The 16643-nt window shown below is 45.4% G+C and overlaps 1 protein-coding gene across 2 annotated transcripts in view; it reads right to left on the reverse strand.

Annotated features, from left to right (window-relative positions):
• Positions 1 to 16643, reverse strand: part of PLEKHA1 (pleckstrin homology domain containing A1) — a 152314-nt gene that overhangs the window by 77080 nt on the left and 58591 nt on the right. For both annotated transcript variants that reach the window (XM_082269308.1, XM_082269309.1), the window contains exon 5: positions 3364 to 3461. In XM_082269308.1, the coding sequence (XP_082125434.1) occupies positions 3364 to 3461 (98 nt within the window). The remainder of the gene's footprint in view (positions 1 to 3363; positions 3462 to 16643) is intronic.

Consider the following 16643-nt stretch of genomic DNA (forward strand, 5'->3'; position numbering starts at 1 on the left):
AGGGAGAAGAACGGTCGGCTGTGTTTACAACAGCCGACCGTGTCCTTCTCTCTCAGCGGGGAGCGATCGTGGGTGTCAGGCAGCAGTCGAAGCCACCAAACCCGTGCATCGGCTTCTCCGCTGCCGAGTGGGGGTAGGAGCGCGTCGGCACGCACGATCAACATAGACTTATGTCGGTTTGTGCAGGAGAGCCACCCTGCTGCAGTAAAAAGGGGGTGAGTGGTCGGGAAGTGGTTACGTTTCTTTGGCCGACCACTGCGTCCTCAACATTGCCCATTTATTTGTGCTGTTTCAAAAGAACTTGAACAGCACATCTTGAAACCTAGTTTTCTTCAAAATCTTTGCCTGGAAGAGACCATGGTCAATTGCTCATGTGGTATAACTACCTTGTGTCTTGTTGCTGTGCTCAGATTTAGCATGGTGTATCTGTGACATTAAACAGTTTTCCACAACCTCACCTTAGTTGCAGAGTTTGGCTGTTCTTTACCTATTTTTAAAACAGATAACCCCCTTAGTGGGTGGGACTATAAAGGCAACCAATACCCAAAATTGGTAAAATTGTAAATGTTATTTTATACACATAGAAAGTGCATCACATGGAATAATGATAAACATACATACAAAATGACAATTAATTAAATTATCACGGCTATGAATATGGTCTTAACAGGAGATGTGACAGCCTCATTCTTGGAAGAGAGCAATCCTCCAATGCCCCTTAGTATGAAATAAAATTTACAATTTTACCATATTTTGGTTATTGGTTGCCTTTATAGTCCCACCCACTAAGGAGGTTATCGGTTTTATCATTTCTTCAAGGGATGATGGCAACCTTTATCCAGGACTTCAAATGATTGGATTTACTTTTTCACCCAGTTTTAAGCCTCCTGCTATATCTGTTGCAGTTAATGGCTGTGTTTCAAGCGACATATGAAATTGATGATCATTAGCCCCTGCTTGGTATAACTGCCTAATCATACATCTGACTCTAATCCTACAAAATCCCTGACTTTGTGCAAGTGTACAAAGTGTGCAAGTGTAAGAATTGATGCTAATTTGAAGCCAAAGGGCAGTCGCATCAAATATTGATTTGATTTTTCTTCCGTTCGTTCACTTTTGCAAATTGATCAAAACAATTTAAAAAAATATATATATTTGAAAGCATTCTTACTTTACAGCATTTCTACACATCTGCCTGAAACTTCTAATTGGTGCCTCAATCAAAAAACTGCAAGAGTATTGTGTCATCTAGGGGGAAAGGAATCAACAGCAATACTTTGTGTATTGGTAACTCCAACATTAGTCCTCTTCCAACAGTCTTAATGCTCCCTGTGTGTGAGCAAACCCTTGATGTTCACAAATACTGCTGGCCCTGGGGGGAGGGGGGGGGGCTCTACCTAAATACATTTTTGGAGCTCACTAGAGTTTAGTTCAAAATATATCTAAAAGTAAGATTTCCCAGCTATGTTTCTCTCCATCTGGGAGTGTTCCCACCCACTTTTATGTGTCCTAACTCCTCCTGTTACATGCTGCCTAATGCCAATTGTTAGACCGGCTTCTGTCGAACAGTTGTGCTGAAAAACCAACATTTAATCAGCCAACGGCTGCAGGGCTTATCAGTGTATTTTGATTGGGGGGGGCTGTTTGAATGAAAAAAGGCTTTAACGGTGTATACCCAGCTTAGGATTCACTGGAAGCCAGACTGCACTGTTTCCAGGGGAAGAGATGATGATTTTCTAAAGTTAAATCGATGTTAATTATTTTACTAGTTTATATGCAAATACGGTTTGGTTTCTTTAATATAGCATGCAGTTAAACCTGTTTAATTGTTTAACCTATAGATTAAACAATTAAACATTTTTTTGAAGATCAACTTACAGCAGATATTTAGTCACCTATACAAATGTACCTTGAGTCTCCATTCACATTAGTACGACTTGTCAGGCGACTTGGTCAGCCTGACCAGTCGTGCACCGTCGTGGTCCATAGTGTAGTACAGGAACGGTTCTAATAGGAGCGACACAAGTCGCTCCGACTTAGAAAAAGGGTCCTGTACTACTTTGGGGTGACCTGGAGCGACTTGCATAGACATTCATTTTATGAAGTCCGTGCAAGTCGTGCTGAAGTCGCGGTGCACGCGACTTCACAGGTCACCCCCGAAGTCGTGCCGTTTCAGTGTGAACCGGCACTTAGTGTCTAGTGGGATCAACCAACTTATGCTGGCAATGTTGAAGCAATAAATAAATGTATACTTTCCCAGCACAACTGAATTTTTCCCCTGGACCCCTATGCGGTGCATTAATAGCAATGCCCTATTGCTGGCATCAGAGAGATAATGGAGTAAAAGGCCCAGGGTGGTGCCTGGTGACAGACACTGCAATATCAGGCAGTCAGTGAGAATCCATGAGCCCATGGAGACCATTACACCATGGCACTGGGCACCATGGCTTGTGAGTGTGAGATTTTGCTTTATGATATCATCATGTAAATGTGCAGAGAATGCAAAAAGCCAGCAGCATTTAAGAAAGACGTAAAAGGTGTACGAATAAACAGAGCTGTACACAGCTGTATGCAATATTTGGAAGCTAGTCTATATAAAAACCACTGCATAAAAACAATGGGGTTTATTTATTCAAGCAAATTCATTGTGCATTACAAGTGCACTCACTGTAGATCTGAGGGGGACATGCAAGGAACATAAAAAACAGCATTTTTGCTTGCATATGATTGGATGATAAAAATCAGTAGTGTGTGTGTGTGTTATAGATTCCATGAGTGACCTTCAGGATTCCCTGTAATTCGGACATGACAGTTGGTTGCCCTAAATATATACACTTTTCTAATAATTTTTACAAATGACCTGTTAGGTCTCAATTTAGTATTTTAACAGCAGTAAGAAAACAAGCAATATACAGTGCCCTTTAACGTAGCCTGCAGTGAAGCTACTTTGAAAGATGTTATTGGTGGCTTCCTCCAAAAATGCAAGGTGCCTGGGGTGTTTTGGGGATGGGAGCTGTTTAGCAACATTTTACACTGTAAATACAGGTGTAACACCTAAAATGTTGCAAAAGGTGCAACTAGCCTTTAAAGATAAATCTGATCAGTCAATGGACAAGACATTTGAAGTCTGAAACTATTAAATGTTGCAGCAGAGCTTGCAAGGGACAGAATTAAGAAAAACAAGAGAATGACACTTAAAGATTGCATACTTGTTAGATTTGTCAAATTATATCTATGCCCTATTTTTTGCTGTCCTGGAAAGGTGAGCTGGAATTTGGTTGGTATAAATAACATGTTCACGATTTGCTCCTGTGTACCCAGCTACATACATCAGCCATGTGTGGGATTAAAGTGGATACTCACTGTGATTTTGGTTGCTTTATTAAGGATGTTAACCCATTCTACTAAATCTTGCTGATCATTGGCTTGCAGGAAGTATTTTCTCATGCCAGCATTCATTACTGGAAGAGAGCAGCAGACAGGATGAGAACATAGTTATTCAACACATCAGCAGCACAAATCAATTATACAAATTTTGCCTACAGTTCCAAGCAGTAATGGTTTCAATTTATGGAGTATTCTACAAAGGGAACAATCCTTGTTCTCAAAACAGCATCCTGGAAACATTTTAATTGGAGCCAAATCTTGCAAACTTCTAGCACAATGCTAAGCTACATTCATCTAACTGTTGGCGGCAATTGAGGCCTTTTTGGCATATAATACTTCCCGACCTTGCAAACATACAAATCTGAATAGCCAAATCTGAGTGCAGCTATAATTTTAAATGGGGTAGAGGTCCTGAAAGTCCTGGGGTAACTGGCACCACATCTCCACAGAGTAGGAACATAAATACTTTCCAAACCATTATACTACATAGACTGTATTTGTAGCCAATCACATACAGCCACAAACCAGCACCAGAAACCTTAACCAGCGGATATTTATTTTCTTTTCCCATGAGGCCTGTCGTTTTGCTTTAAGGTTAACTGGTTTCCTAAAACTGAAAATTAACTCTCTCTCTTTCTCAAACTGGCCATAAACTTTTTAATCTGACTGTTCTCTTTCTTTGCCAAAAATGTAAGTGAAACTTCAACTTAGATTGAAAAGTAAAATTTTCCACTTGGCTTGAAAAGATGAACCCTAGGAACTTCCACTTACATGCTTCCTCCTCCGCATATCAAAAACCGGTACCCTTCCCCCACTTTGGGAGAGACAGCGCCACGGCAAAGTCCCTCAGAAGTTCGGCCCTCCTTTTTCTTCCTCCTCCGCCAGGCCAATTAGAAAGCATGGCACGTAGTAGGGAACCAGCTGTGAAGCCGAAAGGCTTCACTGCCAACCGGGTTCCCTCACCCTGAATGGCGGGGGCAGCACCCAAGAGCTGATACGAAAATCGGCTTTGGGTGCCGACATCGTGGGAACCCTGGACAAGTAATTTCTAATATTTAAAATTTAGCAGCTACAGTATTTGTAGCTGCTGACTTAATTTTTTTACTAGGGGGCAGAACACCTCTAACTTGATTGCTGCCACTTTTTAAAGCAATGTTAAATAATCAAAATTGATTCACCTCTAACTACAGTGTAAATAACAGACATTTTTTTTTTTATTTTTTTTTATTCCGTTTATTGAATTTATATTTGACATAACAAACAAGGTGGCGACAATCCGTCATGAAAATGGCAAAGCAGGGCCATAAACATCCTAGAAAAACAAAAACCTGGTAATCTAACAGTACACAAAGTAAACCTTTCTTCCACCCCCCACCCTCTAAACTCGTCTCCCTTCCAACTTTGAAGCCCCTAAGGGGCTGCTGAAAAGAAGTATTACAACCACCTTCCAAAACCAGTGTTTAATAGCTGAATGAGCCCTTAGGCCATTCTGGTATAAAAGTACCATAAATAGAGAGTTCAACCATACGAAACAGCTCTAAAACAATAGAAGTAGAGGATTTAAAAGGCAATTAACGGCGCTATCTTTTAAATAGCCACTATAAACACAAAATAAAGAAATCCTAAATTTGTTAAAGAAAAAAAACACCCAGTTATATTAATGTGGAAAAATATTCATAACAAAAAAGTCCATGTAAAAGTCCACTTAATATAATCCCAAAAGAATTCTGAGAGTATCTTCTATTGTGCAATCTTCAAACGACACCTTATGCTTCAGTGTCACCACCTCCCCATAGGACACTCACTCACCAGATTTATTTGCCTAACACTCATGTTCAGCAAAATGTGCTTTGACTCGGAGGTCAGTATATTCCATCATCGATACTCTCCAGGCCACGTTATTCAGAAGCCCAACATTTCTCCTCCAAACATGAGAAAAAAAGCTCCAATAGTGTACTATGTTAAAAACACCTTTCATTACTTATTCGTCTCACATTACACTCGATCTTTAAAGCTTTTAAATACATATATTCACTACAGTGACCAAAAACATTAGCTGGGTACTATAAAATGGCGTTTCACCCAATGGTGCTATCAATATTGGAATATACTGACCTCAGAGTCAAAGCTCATTTTGCGGAAAGGCAAAAAAAAAAAAAAAATCTAGTGAGCGAGTTTCCTATGGGGAGGTGGTGACACAAAAGCACAAGGTTTGGTGTGAAGATTGCAGAATATATAGAAGATTCACACAGAATTCCTTTGGGAATTTAAGTGGACATTTATATGTTTTTTTTTTGTTCTAAATATTTTTCCATATTAAAATATCACTAGGTGTTTTGTTTTTTTTCTATCACAAGTTTAAGATTTTTTTTTTTTTTGTTATTTTTAGTGGCTATTTGAAAGAGGTTTTATTGTGTAAGCTAGTGCCGCTATTTACCATGTTAGAGGTGAATCCATTATGAACCCCCTGACATCACTTCCTTTCCTCGCATGTGTTCCACCTTCCTGTCCAGAGCCTGCCTTGTCACCCTGGCTACCACACTCTACTCCTTGCAGCAGCTGCTCCCATCTTGGGATCTTGGATGCCTCCTCTTCCCAGCTGCAGATGCACCAATGACTGTAATGCAGGAGATCACCCACACACTCCAATTGTAGGTGCCTACCATATCCAGTTTACTAGGCGTCTTCCCCAGCTGGGAATCCTTTTAAAAACCATGATAAACATAATCCATCTTACTTTTTGTGATTTGCTAATTGTCTTCCTTTAAAAAATGTTTACACACCCAGTACACCTGGTCTGTGCAGTTTTTTCTCCTTGTCTGTTTGCACTATGCTGGCCTGGAGGGAAGCATCTAGGTGCATTACTACAGCATGTCTTATAATGAAGCAGTGGTGTCTGCCAAAGCTTCACTGGACCACAGAATGCCAACACAGCCTAAATTGTAATAAAGATATAAATCAAAGTGAGACTCGAATGAGATCACTTCCATCTTAACAAAACCGTTCTTGCTGCCCTTTATATCTTCACTGAAATGCAGTAAAGTCTAACTTTAGTCACACTGCCAAAAGCAACTTCCAAATACATAAATGTGCAAAAAGGTACTTAAATGCATGAGCTGATCATTGACCAATCAAGCTATGATTCCACTCTATAAAAATTGCATCTGACCCCATTCGCTGACATATTTTTGGTAAAGCAGACCTCTAATCACCTACTACTGAATAAAGGTGTTTTAAGCCTGGATTCTTCTAGCAGAAGTTATCTGCGCTTCTCAGTACAATATTGTTACTAAAAAGTACAATCGGTCAGGAAAATATTAGCCAAGTAGTAAAGGATCTTTAGTGTTAGGTAGGAAAGTGCGCCGATTCGGATAAGGGTGTGCCGCTACCTTAGAGTGAATAATGTGGAATGTGTAAAAAATCAGGTGCGCTACCCAAATGTGTATATTGAAATGCAACAATAGTGTAAAAAATATACTAATTATGGAATAAATAATGGAAACAGTTCAAATCGTGCTAACAAAATAGTCCGAAATGTGACTGGTGAATCACCAATGTGCAATAAACGTCCATATTAAAAGTCCATAAATAAAGGTGCAAATGTGGTGACATAAACTTCAAACTCAGGAAGATGTGAACTGTGATTGGAAGGTGCAAGGTCCCACCACCAGCTTAGCCTCTTACCAAAAGTTGAACTTTAAGGGCATATACGGATGTGACCGCTCCAGGGGTCATGCAACCAGGTGGAGGGATTCCCAAAAAAAAACTCAGAAGGCACTCTAACACACTCGTGCTCCCTAGACTCTTACCGGACAAAAGCCAGACAAGAAGCTTGGAATAATATTGATGAGTGATCCTGACGGGAATTGCTGGGCTCTGGGATGGTTGCTGTAGTTGCTTGTGTCCAAGAGGAACAGACCCAAACAGAAACCTGATGGTAAACGATCCTGCCAAAAGTGCCTGGACTCTGATAGGCTACTGTGACTTCTGTGTCTGGTTAACTGATGGCTTCATCAGATGGTCTGGAACACAGAGAACCCATCAGTTAACCAGACACAGAAGTCACAGTAGCCTATCAGAGTCCTGGCACTTTTGGCAGGATCGTTTACCATCAGGTTTCTGTTTGGGTCTGTTCCTCTTGGACACAAGCAACTACAGCAACCATCCTAGAGCCCAGCAATTCCCGGCAGGATCACTCATCAATATTATTCCAAGCTTCTTGTCTGGCTTTTGTCCGGTAAGAGTCTAGGGAGCACGAGTGTGTTAGAGTGCCTTCTGAGTTTTTTTTTTGGGAATCCCTCCACTTGGTTGCATGACCCCTGGAGCGGTCACATCCGTATATGCCCTTAAAGTTCAACTTTTGGTAAGAGGCTAAGCTGGTGGTGGGACCTTGCACCTTCCAATCACAGTTCAAATCTTCCTGAGTTTGAAGTTTATGTCACCACATTTGCACCTTTATTCATGGACTTTTAATATGGACGTTTATTGCACATTGGTGATTCACCAGTCACATTTCGGACTATTTTGTTAGCACGATTTGAACTGTTTCCATTATTTATTCCATAATTAGTATATTTTTTACACTATTGTTGCATTTCAATATACACATTTAGTAAATGATCTTTGACAAAATAAAAAATAAACTGCAGTTAGGTAGAATTGCAGGCACCTGACTATGCAGCATCATCTAAGATCTGCCATTATACCCAAATACTGAGATGTTCTAACAGGCACAGCTCTGACACTTTCGAATTGTGTTGAAGCATGCCCCTCTCTCACACATTCCCTTGGGCTCACGACTTTGATAGGTTGGTCCAGCATCCAAAAGCAACATGCATGAGCTAAGAAGTGACACAACCAGTGTGGGAGCTTTGCCCATCAAGATTAGCCTAGTATTCAGGGGCTTGGAGGCTTCTGCAGTCGGGTGCAGGTACCTCTAGTTATCTGCACCTGATACTTGATAGTAAGTTTTTATTTTATCTTTGTAATATTTGCTTAAAATGTTTTAATCAAGGTTCTATGCTAATAAAGTGTGACAAAAGATCTGTCAGAGTTGCAAATAAAATAAAAAATTCAATACAAAACAAAAAGTATTCTTACTTCTCTTCAACGCAGAAAGGTACTTTCTAATTTAAGTTTAAAAAGTTCAAATTAATTGACCATACACACACAAAACGGAATTTTTGTAAAATCTTACCTGTAAAATTCCTTTCTCTGAGTCCTCCGACAGTCGCCGCCTCTTCATATTCGTCACATATGGGGTATTAGACTTTGCTCCGAAGGAGTAGCTAGGCAACAGAATATGTTAACAATAAAGCTTTAACATATCCCACCCTCAAGGGGTGGTCCCCTCAGTCAATACCCTCCTACTTCCTGCAACCATATCTCAGTTTTAGTGGAATAGCAGTAGAGTATACATTCAAACCCCAAAAGAGGGGCGGGGGCGGCGACTGTCGGAGGACTCAGAGAAAGGAATTTTACAGGTAAGATTTCGTCACATATGGGGACGTCCCAAAGCAGTGCAAACATGAGGGGTGGGAAACGCATCCGCACCGAAAGGCAACGCAGTCTCCACATCAAAGAAAGGAACCTTACCAAAGTAAGGAAACCAGCTGGGCAACAGCAAAAATAAGTGCTCAACAGGAGCAACAACCCAGGAAAAGACAAAAAACCCAGGGGATACAAAAAACTATCCCAACAGCCAGGATTCCCCAACAAGGGACCCTAGGGAACAGCCGCACTAAGAACCTTGCGGCCAAAGGAAGCATCCGCCGATGCCTGAACATCTACTTTGTAGAATTTTGTGAAAGTGTGCACGGTCGACCAAGTCGCCGCCTTACACACCTGGGCTACAGAAGCCCCATGACGGCAGGCCCAAGACGTACTCAGAGATCTAGTAGAGTGCGCCTTCACAGGCACAGGGGGAACCTTCCCCTGCAAGGCATAGGCCTGTGCAATGGTCTGCCTGATCCATTTGGCGATGGTAGAGGCCGAAGCCGCCATGTCCTTCCGAGGACCCTCTGGAAGAACAAACAAGGAGTCCGTCTTACGAAAAGACTCAGTCGATTTAAGGTAAACCCTTATCGCCCGAACAACATCCAGAGAGTGCAATCTCATCTCCTTTGGATGTTTAGGCTTCATGCACAACGAAGGCAAAACAATATCCTCGTTAAGATGGAATTCCGAAACTCGTTTCGGCAGAAAAGAAGGATTAGGTCGCAAGACCACCTTATCCAAATGAACAACCAGGTACGGAGACTTGCAGGACAAAGCCGCCAGTTCCGACACTCTGCGAGCCGAAGTGATCGCCACCAAAAAGGCGACCTTTTTGGACAACATAGACAACGAGATCTCCCTGATCTGTTCAAAAGGAGCACGTTGTAACACAGATAGAACGAGATTCAAGTCCCAAGGGGGCAAAGGATCCCTCCTAGGAGGAACCAGATGCCGCACACCCTGAATAAAGGTGCCAACCAAGGAGTTGGAAGCCACGGGACGTTGAAACAGAACGGCCAGCGCAGACACCTGACCCTTTATCGTAGCCAGCGCCAAACGCTGATCGACACCCGTCTGAAGGAAAGACAGCACACGGGAAACCGAGTACGTGCGGGGTGAAAACCCCCTGGACTCACACCAGGCAAAATAGGCCTTCCAAGTACGGTAATAAACCTTCCCCGAGGAAGACTTCCTCGCGTTGATCAAAGTATGAACGACCTCTGGAGAGAGACCCTTCTCCTTCAGGACCTCGGTCTCAACAGCCAGGCCGTCAAAGCCAGCGACTGTAAAGCAGGATGGTAAATCGGTCCTTGAGACAGTAGATCGTCTCGAAGAGGCAGACGCCAAGGGGCGTCGACCGCCAGATTCACGAGGTCTGCGTACCAGGACCGGCGAGGCCAGTCCGGTGCCACAAGAATCACCGTGCTGCGTTCCGAGTGTAACCTGCGAAGGAACCTGGACAGCAACTGAATCGGTGGAAACGCGTACATCAGCCTGTACTGATGCCACGGGGCCACTAACGCGTCCGACGCGTCTGCCCGAGGGTCGCGCGTCCTTGCCACGAACCTCTTCACCTTGTAGTTGAGGCGAGACGCGAACAGGTCCACATCTGGAAGACCCCACTTCGCGCACAACATCTGGAAGACAGCCGGGTGGAGAGACCATTCCCCCTGATCCAGGGTCTGGCGACTCAGATAGTCCGCCTGCCAGTTCTCCACTCCCGGAATGTGAACCGCCGTTATCGCCGGGACATGAGTCTCGGCCCAAGATAGAATGTCGGCCACTTCTCGAGCCGCTCGGGCACTCCTGGTGCCCCCTTGGTGGTTGATGTAGGCCACCGCCGTGGCATTGTCCGTCTGCACCCGAACCGGGCAGCCCTGCAGCCGGTCCGTCCAGCGATGAAGACAGAGCCTTATCGCACGCAATTCCAGAATGTTGATCGGGAGGGAAGACTCCCCCTCCGACCAGGTCCCCTGGGCGGACAGAACGCCCAGAACACCACCCCAGCCCGACAGGCTGGCATCCGTGGTGATTACCGTCCACGAGATCGGACGAAACGACTTGCCCCCGGACACCAACGGGGACTGGAGCCACCACAGAAGGTTTTCCCTGGTGCGATGACTCAACGAGATCTGAAGATCCAGAGGTTGAGGTCGCCCGTCCCACCTGGACAGGATCTCCGCTTGGAGACCCCGCGTGTGAAACTGCGCGAAAGGAATCGCCTCGAAGGCCGAGACCATCAATCCCAGACATCTCATACACGTCCGCAGAGACGAGTGTGGAACGTCCCTGAGGGACCTGACTTCCTCCTGAAGAGTCCTGAGTTTGTCTTCCGGCAGGAAGACCTTCGCCTGCACCGAGTCCAGTATCATTCCCAGATAGGGGAGACGAACCGACGGACTCAGTGTCGACTTTGGAACATTTATCGTCCAACCAAACTCCTGCAGAGTTTGCATTGTGACAGACAGGTCCTCCTCCAGACCCTGTCTGGTCGCAGACCGAACCAGAATGTCGTCCAGATACCCCAGGACAGAAATGCCCTGGGCCCTCAATAATGCCAGAACCGGTGCAAGCACCTTGGTGAAGACCCGCGGAGCCGAGGCGAGACCAAAGGGCAACGCCACGAACTGGTAGTGATCCTCCGCAATGGCAAAACGAAGGTATCTCTGATGACCCTCGAATATGGGGATGTGAAGGTACGCATCCTTCAAATCGATGGAGGCCATGAATTCCCCCGGAACAAGGGCAGCCACCACCGAGCGCAGGGATTCCATGCGGAACTTGCGAACCCGCACAGAGCGGTTCAGAGCCTTCAAGTCCAGAATCGGACGAACCTTGCCCTCTTTCCTGGGCACGGTGAACAGATTGGAATAAAACCCCCGAAATCTGTCCCGATGAGGCACCGGAACCACCACTCCCTGAGCCCTCAGGTCCCGCACCGCCAGGTGCAGATCCCGCAGGCGCTCTGGAGACAGTTGAAGATTTGAGGGAAAAAATCTGCTCTCCGGCCGAGAGAGAAACTCGATCTTGTAACCAGATCGAACGATTTCCAGAACCCATCTGTCCCGCACACGGGCCAACCAGGGCTGAAGAAAACCGAGCAAGCGTCCCCCCACCCCAAAACTGGGTGAGGGCGCCCCTTCAGGCCGAACTGTTATGGGCTGCAGGTCCGGATTGGCCGGACTTCTGTTTCCCAGACCAGGGCTTCTTCTGAGAGCCTTGACCTTTGAACGGTTTGCCCTTGTAGTGCGGCCGAAAGGCACGAAAGGACCCCTGAGGGGGCCGAAAATTAGCATGCTTCTTCCCAGAAGCCCCCTTAGCCTTGGGGAAATGGGGCAAGAGAGTGCTCTTACCCCCGGTGATCCCCTTAATCAACACATCCAGGGACTCCCCAAAAAGGCGAGACCCATCATAAGGCAGATTGGCTAAGGTCTTACGTGAAGATTGGTCCACCGACCAACATTTCAACCAAACCAGGCGGCGAGACAACACCGCCACGCTGTGCACACGTGCAGCCAACGGAATCAGGTCCAGGTCCGCATCACACAGATACATGACACCCTGGTGGATCTGATCCACCATATCCAGGGTCGCCGCCGAGGCCGAATCGGCCACTAGGACGCGCCTAAGCATCTGCGTCCAACTTGCGATCGCCTGGGCCGCCATGAGAGAAGCAAACAGAGCCTTAAGCATAGAACCCGTAACAGAATAAGTATGACGGGCAAGAGACTCCAGTCTCCTATCCGTGGCATCACGGAAAACAGGGGAACCCTCTGCAGGAATCGCAGTGGCTTTGTTCAAAACCGCAATTGCATGATCCACTGGCGGAGGCACACACCACCGTTCATCAGTGGCAGGCGAGAAAGGATAACGCAGCTTGAATTTACTTGGTACCGCAAAAGGCTTGCGCAGATCGCGCCATTGATCCTTAACAGCGCGCTGAAAATCAGCATTGCAGGGAAAAACCTGCGGCGTCCTGCGTTTCCTCTGCGTCCCATAAGCCGCCAAGGCAGCGGGGGGACACACTTCGTCCTGCAAACGTAGCGTCTGCTTAATGGAAGCAATCAACTCATCCATGATTGCAAGCTCTTCAGGCGAGCCAGGGGGAGAATTGTCAACCCCCTCAACTTCAGCCTCTACCTCAGACCCTACTAGATCAAGAGAGGAGCGGGACCCGGATAAGGAGGTCCCTGCCAGAACAGCCCCATCACCTTCACCCTCAGAATCAGAGGACAGAGCAACTCTGGGCCGTTTAGTAGATTGAGCAGCCACCAGCATTTGCACCTGGGCAGCAAGGCCAGCCACAATAGTGGCTAAATCCCCCCCTGGGGGGGAAACAGCGGTCCCCTGGCTTTCCACCAATACTGTAGGAAACTTGCCCTCCTGAGAATCCATTGCCCCTGTAATGCCAGACAACCAAGGGTTAACTGCCCCCTTTTAGCAAGCGCGGCAAGCGCAGCCCACCGCACCACACTCAGGCACAATGAGACCCCCACAGGGAATATACAAACTGAATACAGGCAATGGATAGCAAGAACAGAAGGATAAAACCTGAGGAGACCCCGCTGCTGCTGCTGCCTCGATCGGTGTTCCTGGAAAGAGGAAGTGATGCTGCCAGGGCGCTCTATGTAAGCCTATGGAGGCTACAAGAAAATGGCCGCCGTGCATGTAAACCATGCGGCCGGAGCGGGCGCCGGTAAAATGGCGTCGTTTGGCGCCGAAAACGCCGCTCCACAGTGCATAAAAACACACACATTACATCCCAATATAAGGATACATGTTAGATCGCCGCAGCGATCGCTGTATATGCCCAAACATGCCAAGAAAAAACATGCCCCACAGCACACAGCTTCTCACACTGCCCAGCCTGACACACACAGTGTCATACAGCTCCCCCCCCCCCTTGCAGCCCACAGCATGCAGCCGAGAGATAGGGAGACAAGCAGTGTGATTAAAGGCAGGTTACACAGTCCCAGACTGAGACCCCCCCAGACAGACAGGTCCCCACATAAAAACACTTACCTCACATGGCGTGGGGAACCCGCACAGGCGAACAAGCCGCTGCACATGAGGCAGGGAGAGTCGCAATTCAAGACGCACACAATGGAGGTTAAGAAACCGCACAGCGTCCGGTGAGGTAGCCACCTCACCAATCATCCCTGCACCGAACAGGGATGGGTCGTTCACTGTGCCAGGAGCGTTACCTGGCTGAACGCTCGATGGCAGACTGGGAAGCCACTGACCCACGACCAGGGGGATCAGCCCGAGACCCAGTCCGCATGATCCTCTTCGTCCGAAGAACTAACTAATGCTGACAAAAATAACAGCTAAGTAAAGATAGAGAGAAAACTCAAACAAAATATTAAAAAGAAGAAAGAGTCTGGGACAGAAAGTCCCAGCACAGAGAGAGCCAGCCACTCCTGACAAGCTAGACATAAAAACTGAGATATGGTTGCAGGAAGTAGGAGGGTATTGACTGAGGGGACCACCCCTTGAGGGTGGGATATGTTAAAGCTTTATTGTTAACATATTCTGTTGCCTAGCTACTCCTTCGGAGCAAAGTCTAATACCCCATATGTGACGAATATGAAGAGGCGGCGACTGTCGGAGGACGTAAGAGAAATTTCTTTTATTCAACCTGTGGGCTAAATGAATGAAACTGAACAGATTCCACTATCTCTGATAAACAGCACAGATGGATGAATCGTCTGGGGCTCTTGAAATAAGAAAACAGTGACTGCAGGTGATTGGCTGTAGTCACTGTTTAGCTAAAATATTTTCCACCCAAATCCTTCAATTTTCATATTGAGATTTGTGCCACACACCAATCAAATTTCATCTGATCCAACAGAAAAATGGGAAATTTCGATCTATGCATGGCCAGCTTAAAGTGATACTTTAAGTCCTGTTTTTTTTTTTATTTATATAAAAATAACAAACATGTTTTACTTACCTGCTCTGTGCAGTGGTTTTGCACAGGGCAGCCTAGATCCTCCTCTTTTCTGGTCCCACGTCGGCGCTCCTGGCCCCTCCCTCCAGTTGAGTGCCCCCCACAGCAAGCAGCTTGCTATGGCGCACCCAGGCCGAGCCGGAGCTCCGTGTATCTATTCAGACACGGAGCTACTATATGGCCGGACTTTCTGTCGCTAACTTCCAAATGACTTGTAGTATGGTTGTTACTTATTTGTTCATGGCATACCTTTAAATAAAAAATTAAAAAAATGCACAATATACACAAACTGTATATCGCAACATCCCTTTCCCCGTCTGTCAAATCCCTTTTTGGGGTTTATCTCTGTATACAAGTTTTTTGGATACCATCATTTGCTGTCTTTGAGTAGAACTGAGCTACTTTAGCAAGTGTATATCATTTGTTTTACCATACAAAGTAATGAAATTTACTGTTAAATGCAATTTTTGGATATCTAAGGAGAACTCCAAACAACCAAACTGCTAATCAATGTGCAGCTAAACTAAAAATTGGGCTCTTACATTCACTCTACAGACTGCTTTCCCAAATGAGTGTCTGGATATTTTTCGAGGACCTTATTCTGGGACTGTCTATGCTATTACTGACTGTTCACACCTAAATTTAAAAAAAAAAAAAAAAGTCAGTATTAACAGTGTAATCGTGTAGCACTCTGGAACTCTAGCCAGTTGTCCAAAGTGTACAGATGATATTATATAGAATGGCATGTGAGGAATGTACAGGAAATACTACTGAGAGCAGGAATTCAAGGGACAGGTTTGGACTAGTCTTTTAGGAAGGTGGCTCATTTGACTGTAAACATTAGCACTGATACATTTGATATAATACGATACTGCTTACAAGCTTTAAGTATTTATTTTAAAGCATGTCACTAAAATGGTCCATACAAGAGGGAACACATAACTGACTGTGTGTGTAGGGAAATTCTAGCTCACAACATATTGTTTTCACACAATACAAAAGTTCTGAAAATTCCAATGCTGTGCTGAATTTGCTTTAAGCGTTTAAGACAGAGTAATTACCAACATGATGCTGACTCATTTGTTATTATCTGCCGCCTTGTCCCCACTCGTCTCCAATCTGCAGTACTAGGGTTTCTTAAGTTATCAAAGTTACTTATGACCAGTACTGAGTCGCTGCTTCTCCCTCTGAAAAGCTGGTAGTGGCTTTGCCCTCTCCCCATTCATAGAGACTCTTACGTTTATGCCTCCAAGTTGTTTGGATTGCTTTAAAAGGAAAAGTATAGCCAAATCTAAAGCCCGCTGTTAGCGGATGTCACAAAGCCGGTCAGGCTCTGAAAAGATCCCGCCCATATGGTCAGGATCCACCCAGATGCCTGGACCAACAGCAAGCTCAGCCTCTCAATACGCTGGGAGCCTGAGCCAGCACTTTCCGCCCCCTCCACAGCACAACTCTCCAGTGAGCACTGAGGTGGCAGAGCAGAGAGCCGGAGACTGACAAGAGCAGAGGGAAGTAATGAACGATCAATGGTGTTTAATCATTCAGTTCTCACTGCAGAGCCGGGGGGTGGGGACAAATGCAGCATTGGATGGATGCTGCATCCACCTAGGTGAGTATAAATGTTTGGGTTTTTAAAGTCCATACTTCTCTTTTGATGCACTCAAGATTTTTCAACCTGAGAGTGCTTGGATCAATTTTACAATCAGTCAACTACAATTTTGCCCGCTTCAGCAGTAAGTGCAAACTTGGCAAACACTGGAAAACCCAATTCTGGATTAAACTTCCCACTTTCACAGTATAGAATCAAAAG

The sequence above is a fragment of the Pelophylax lessonae genome (genome assembly GCF_965119305.1).
Source record: "Pelophylax lessonae genome assembly, chromosome: 9".
Lineage (NCBI taxonomy): Eukaryota > Metazoa > Chordata > Amphibia > Anura > Ranidae > Pelophylax > Pelophylax lessonae.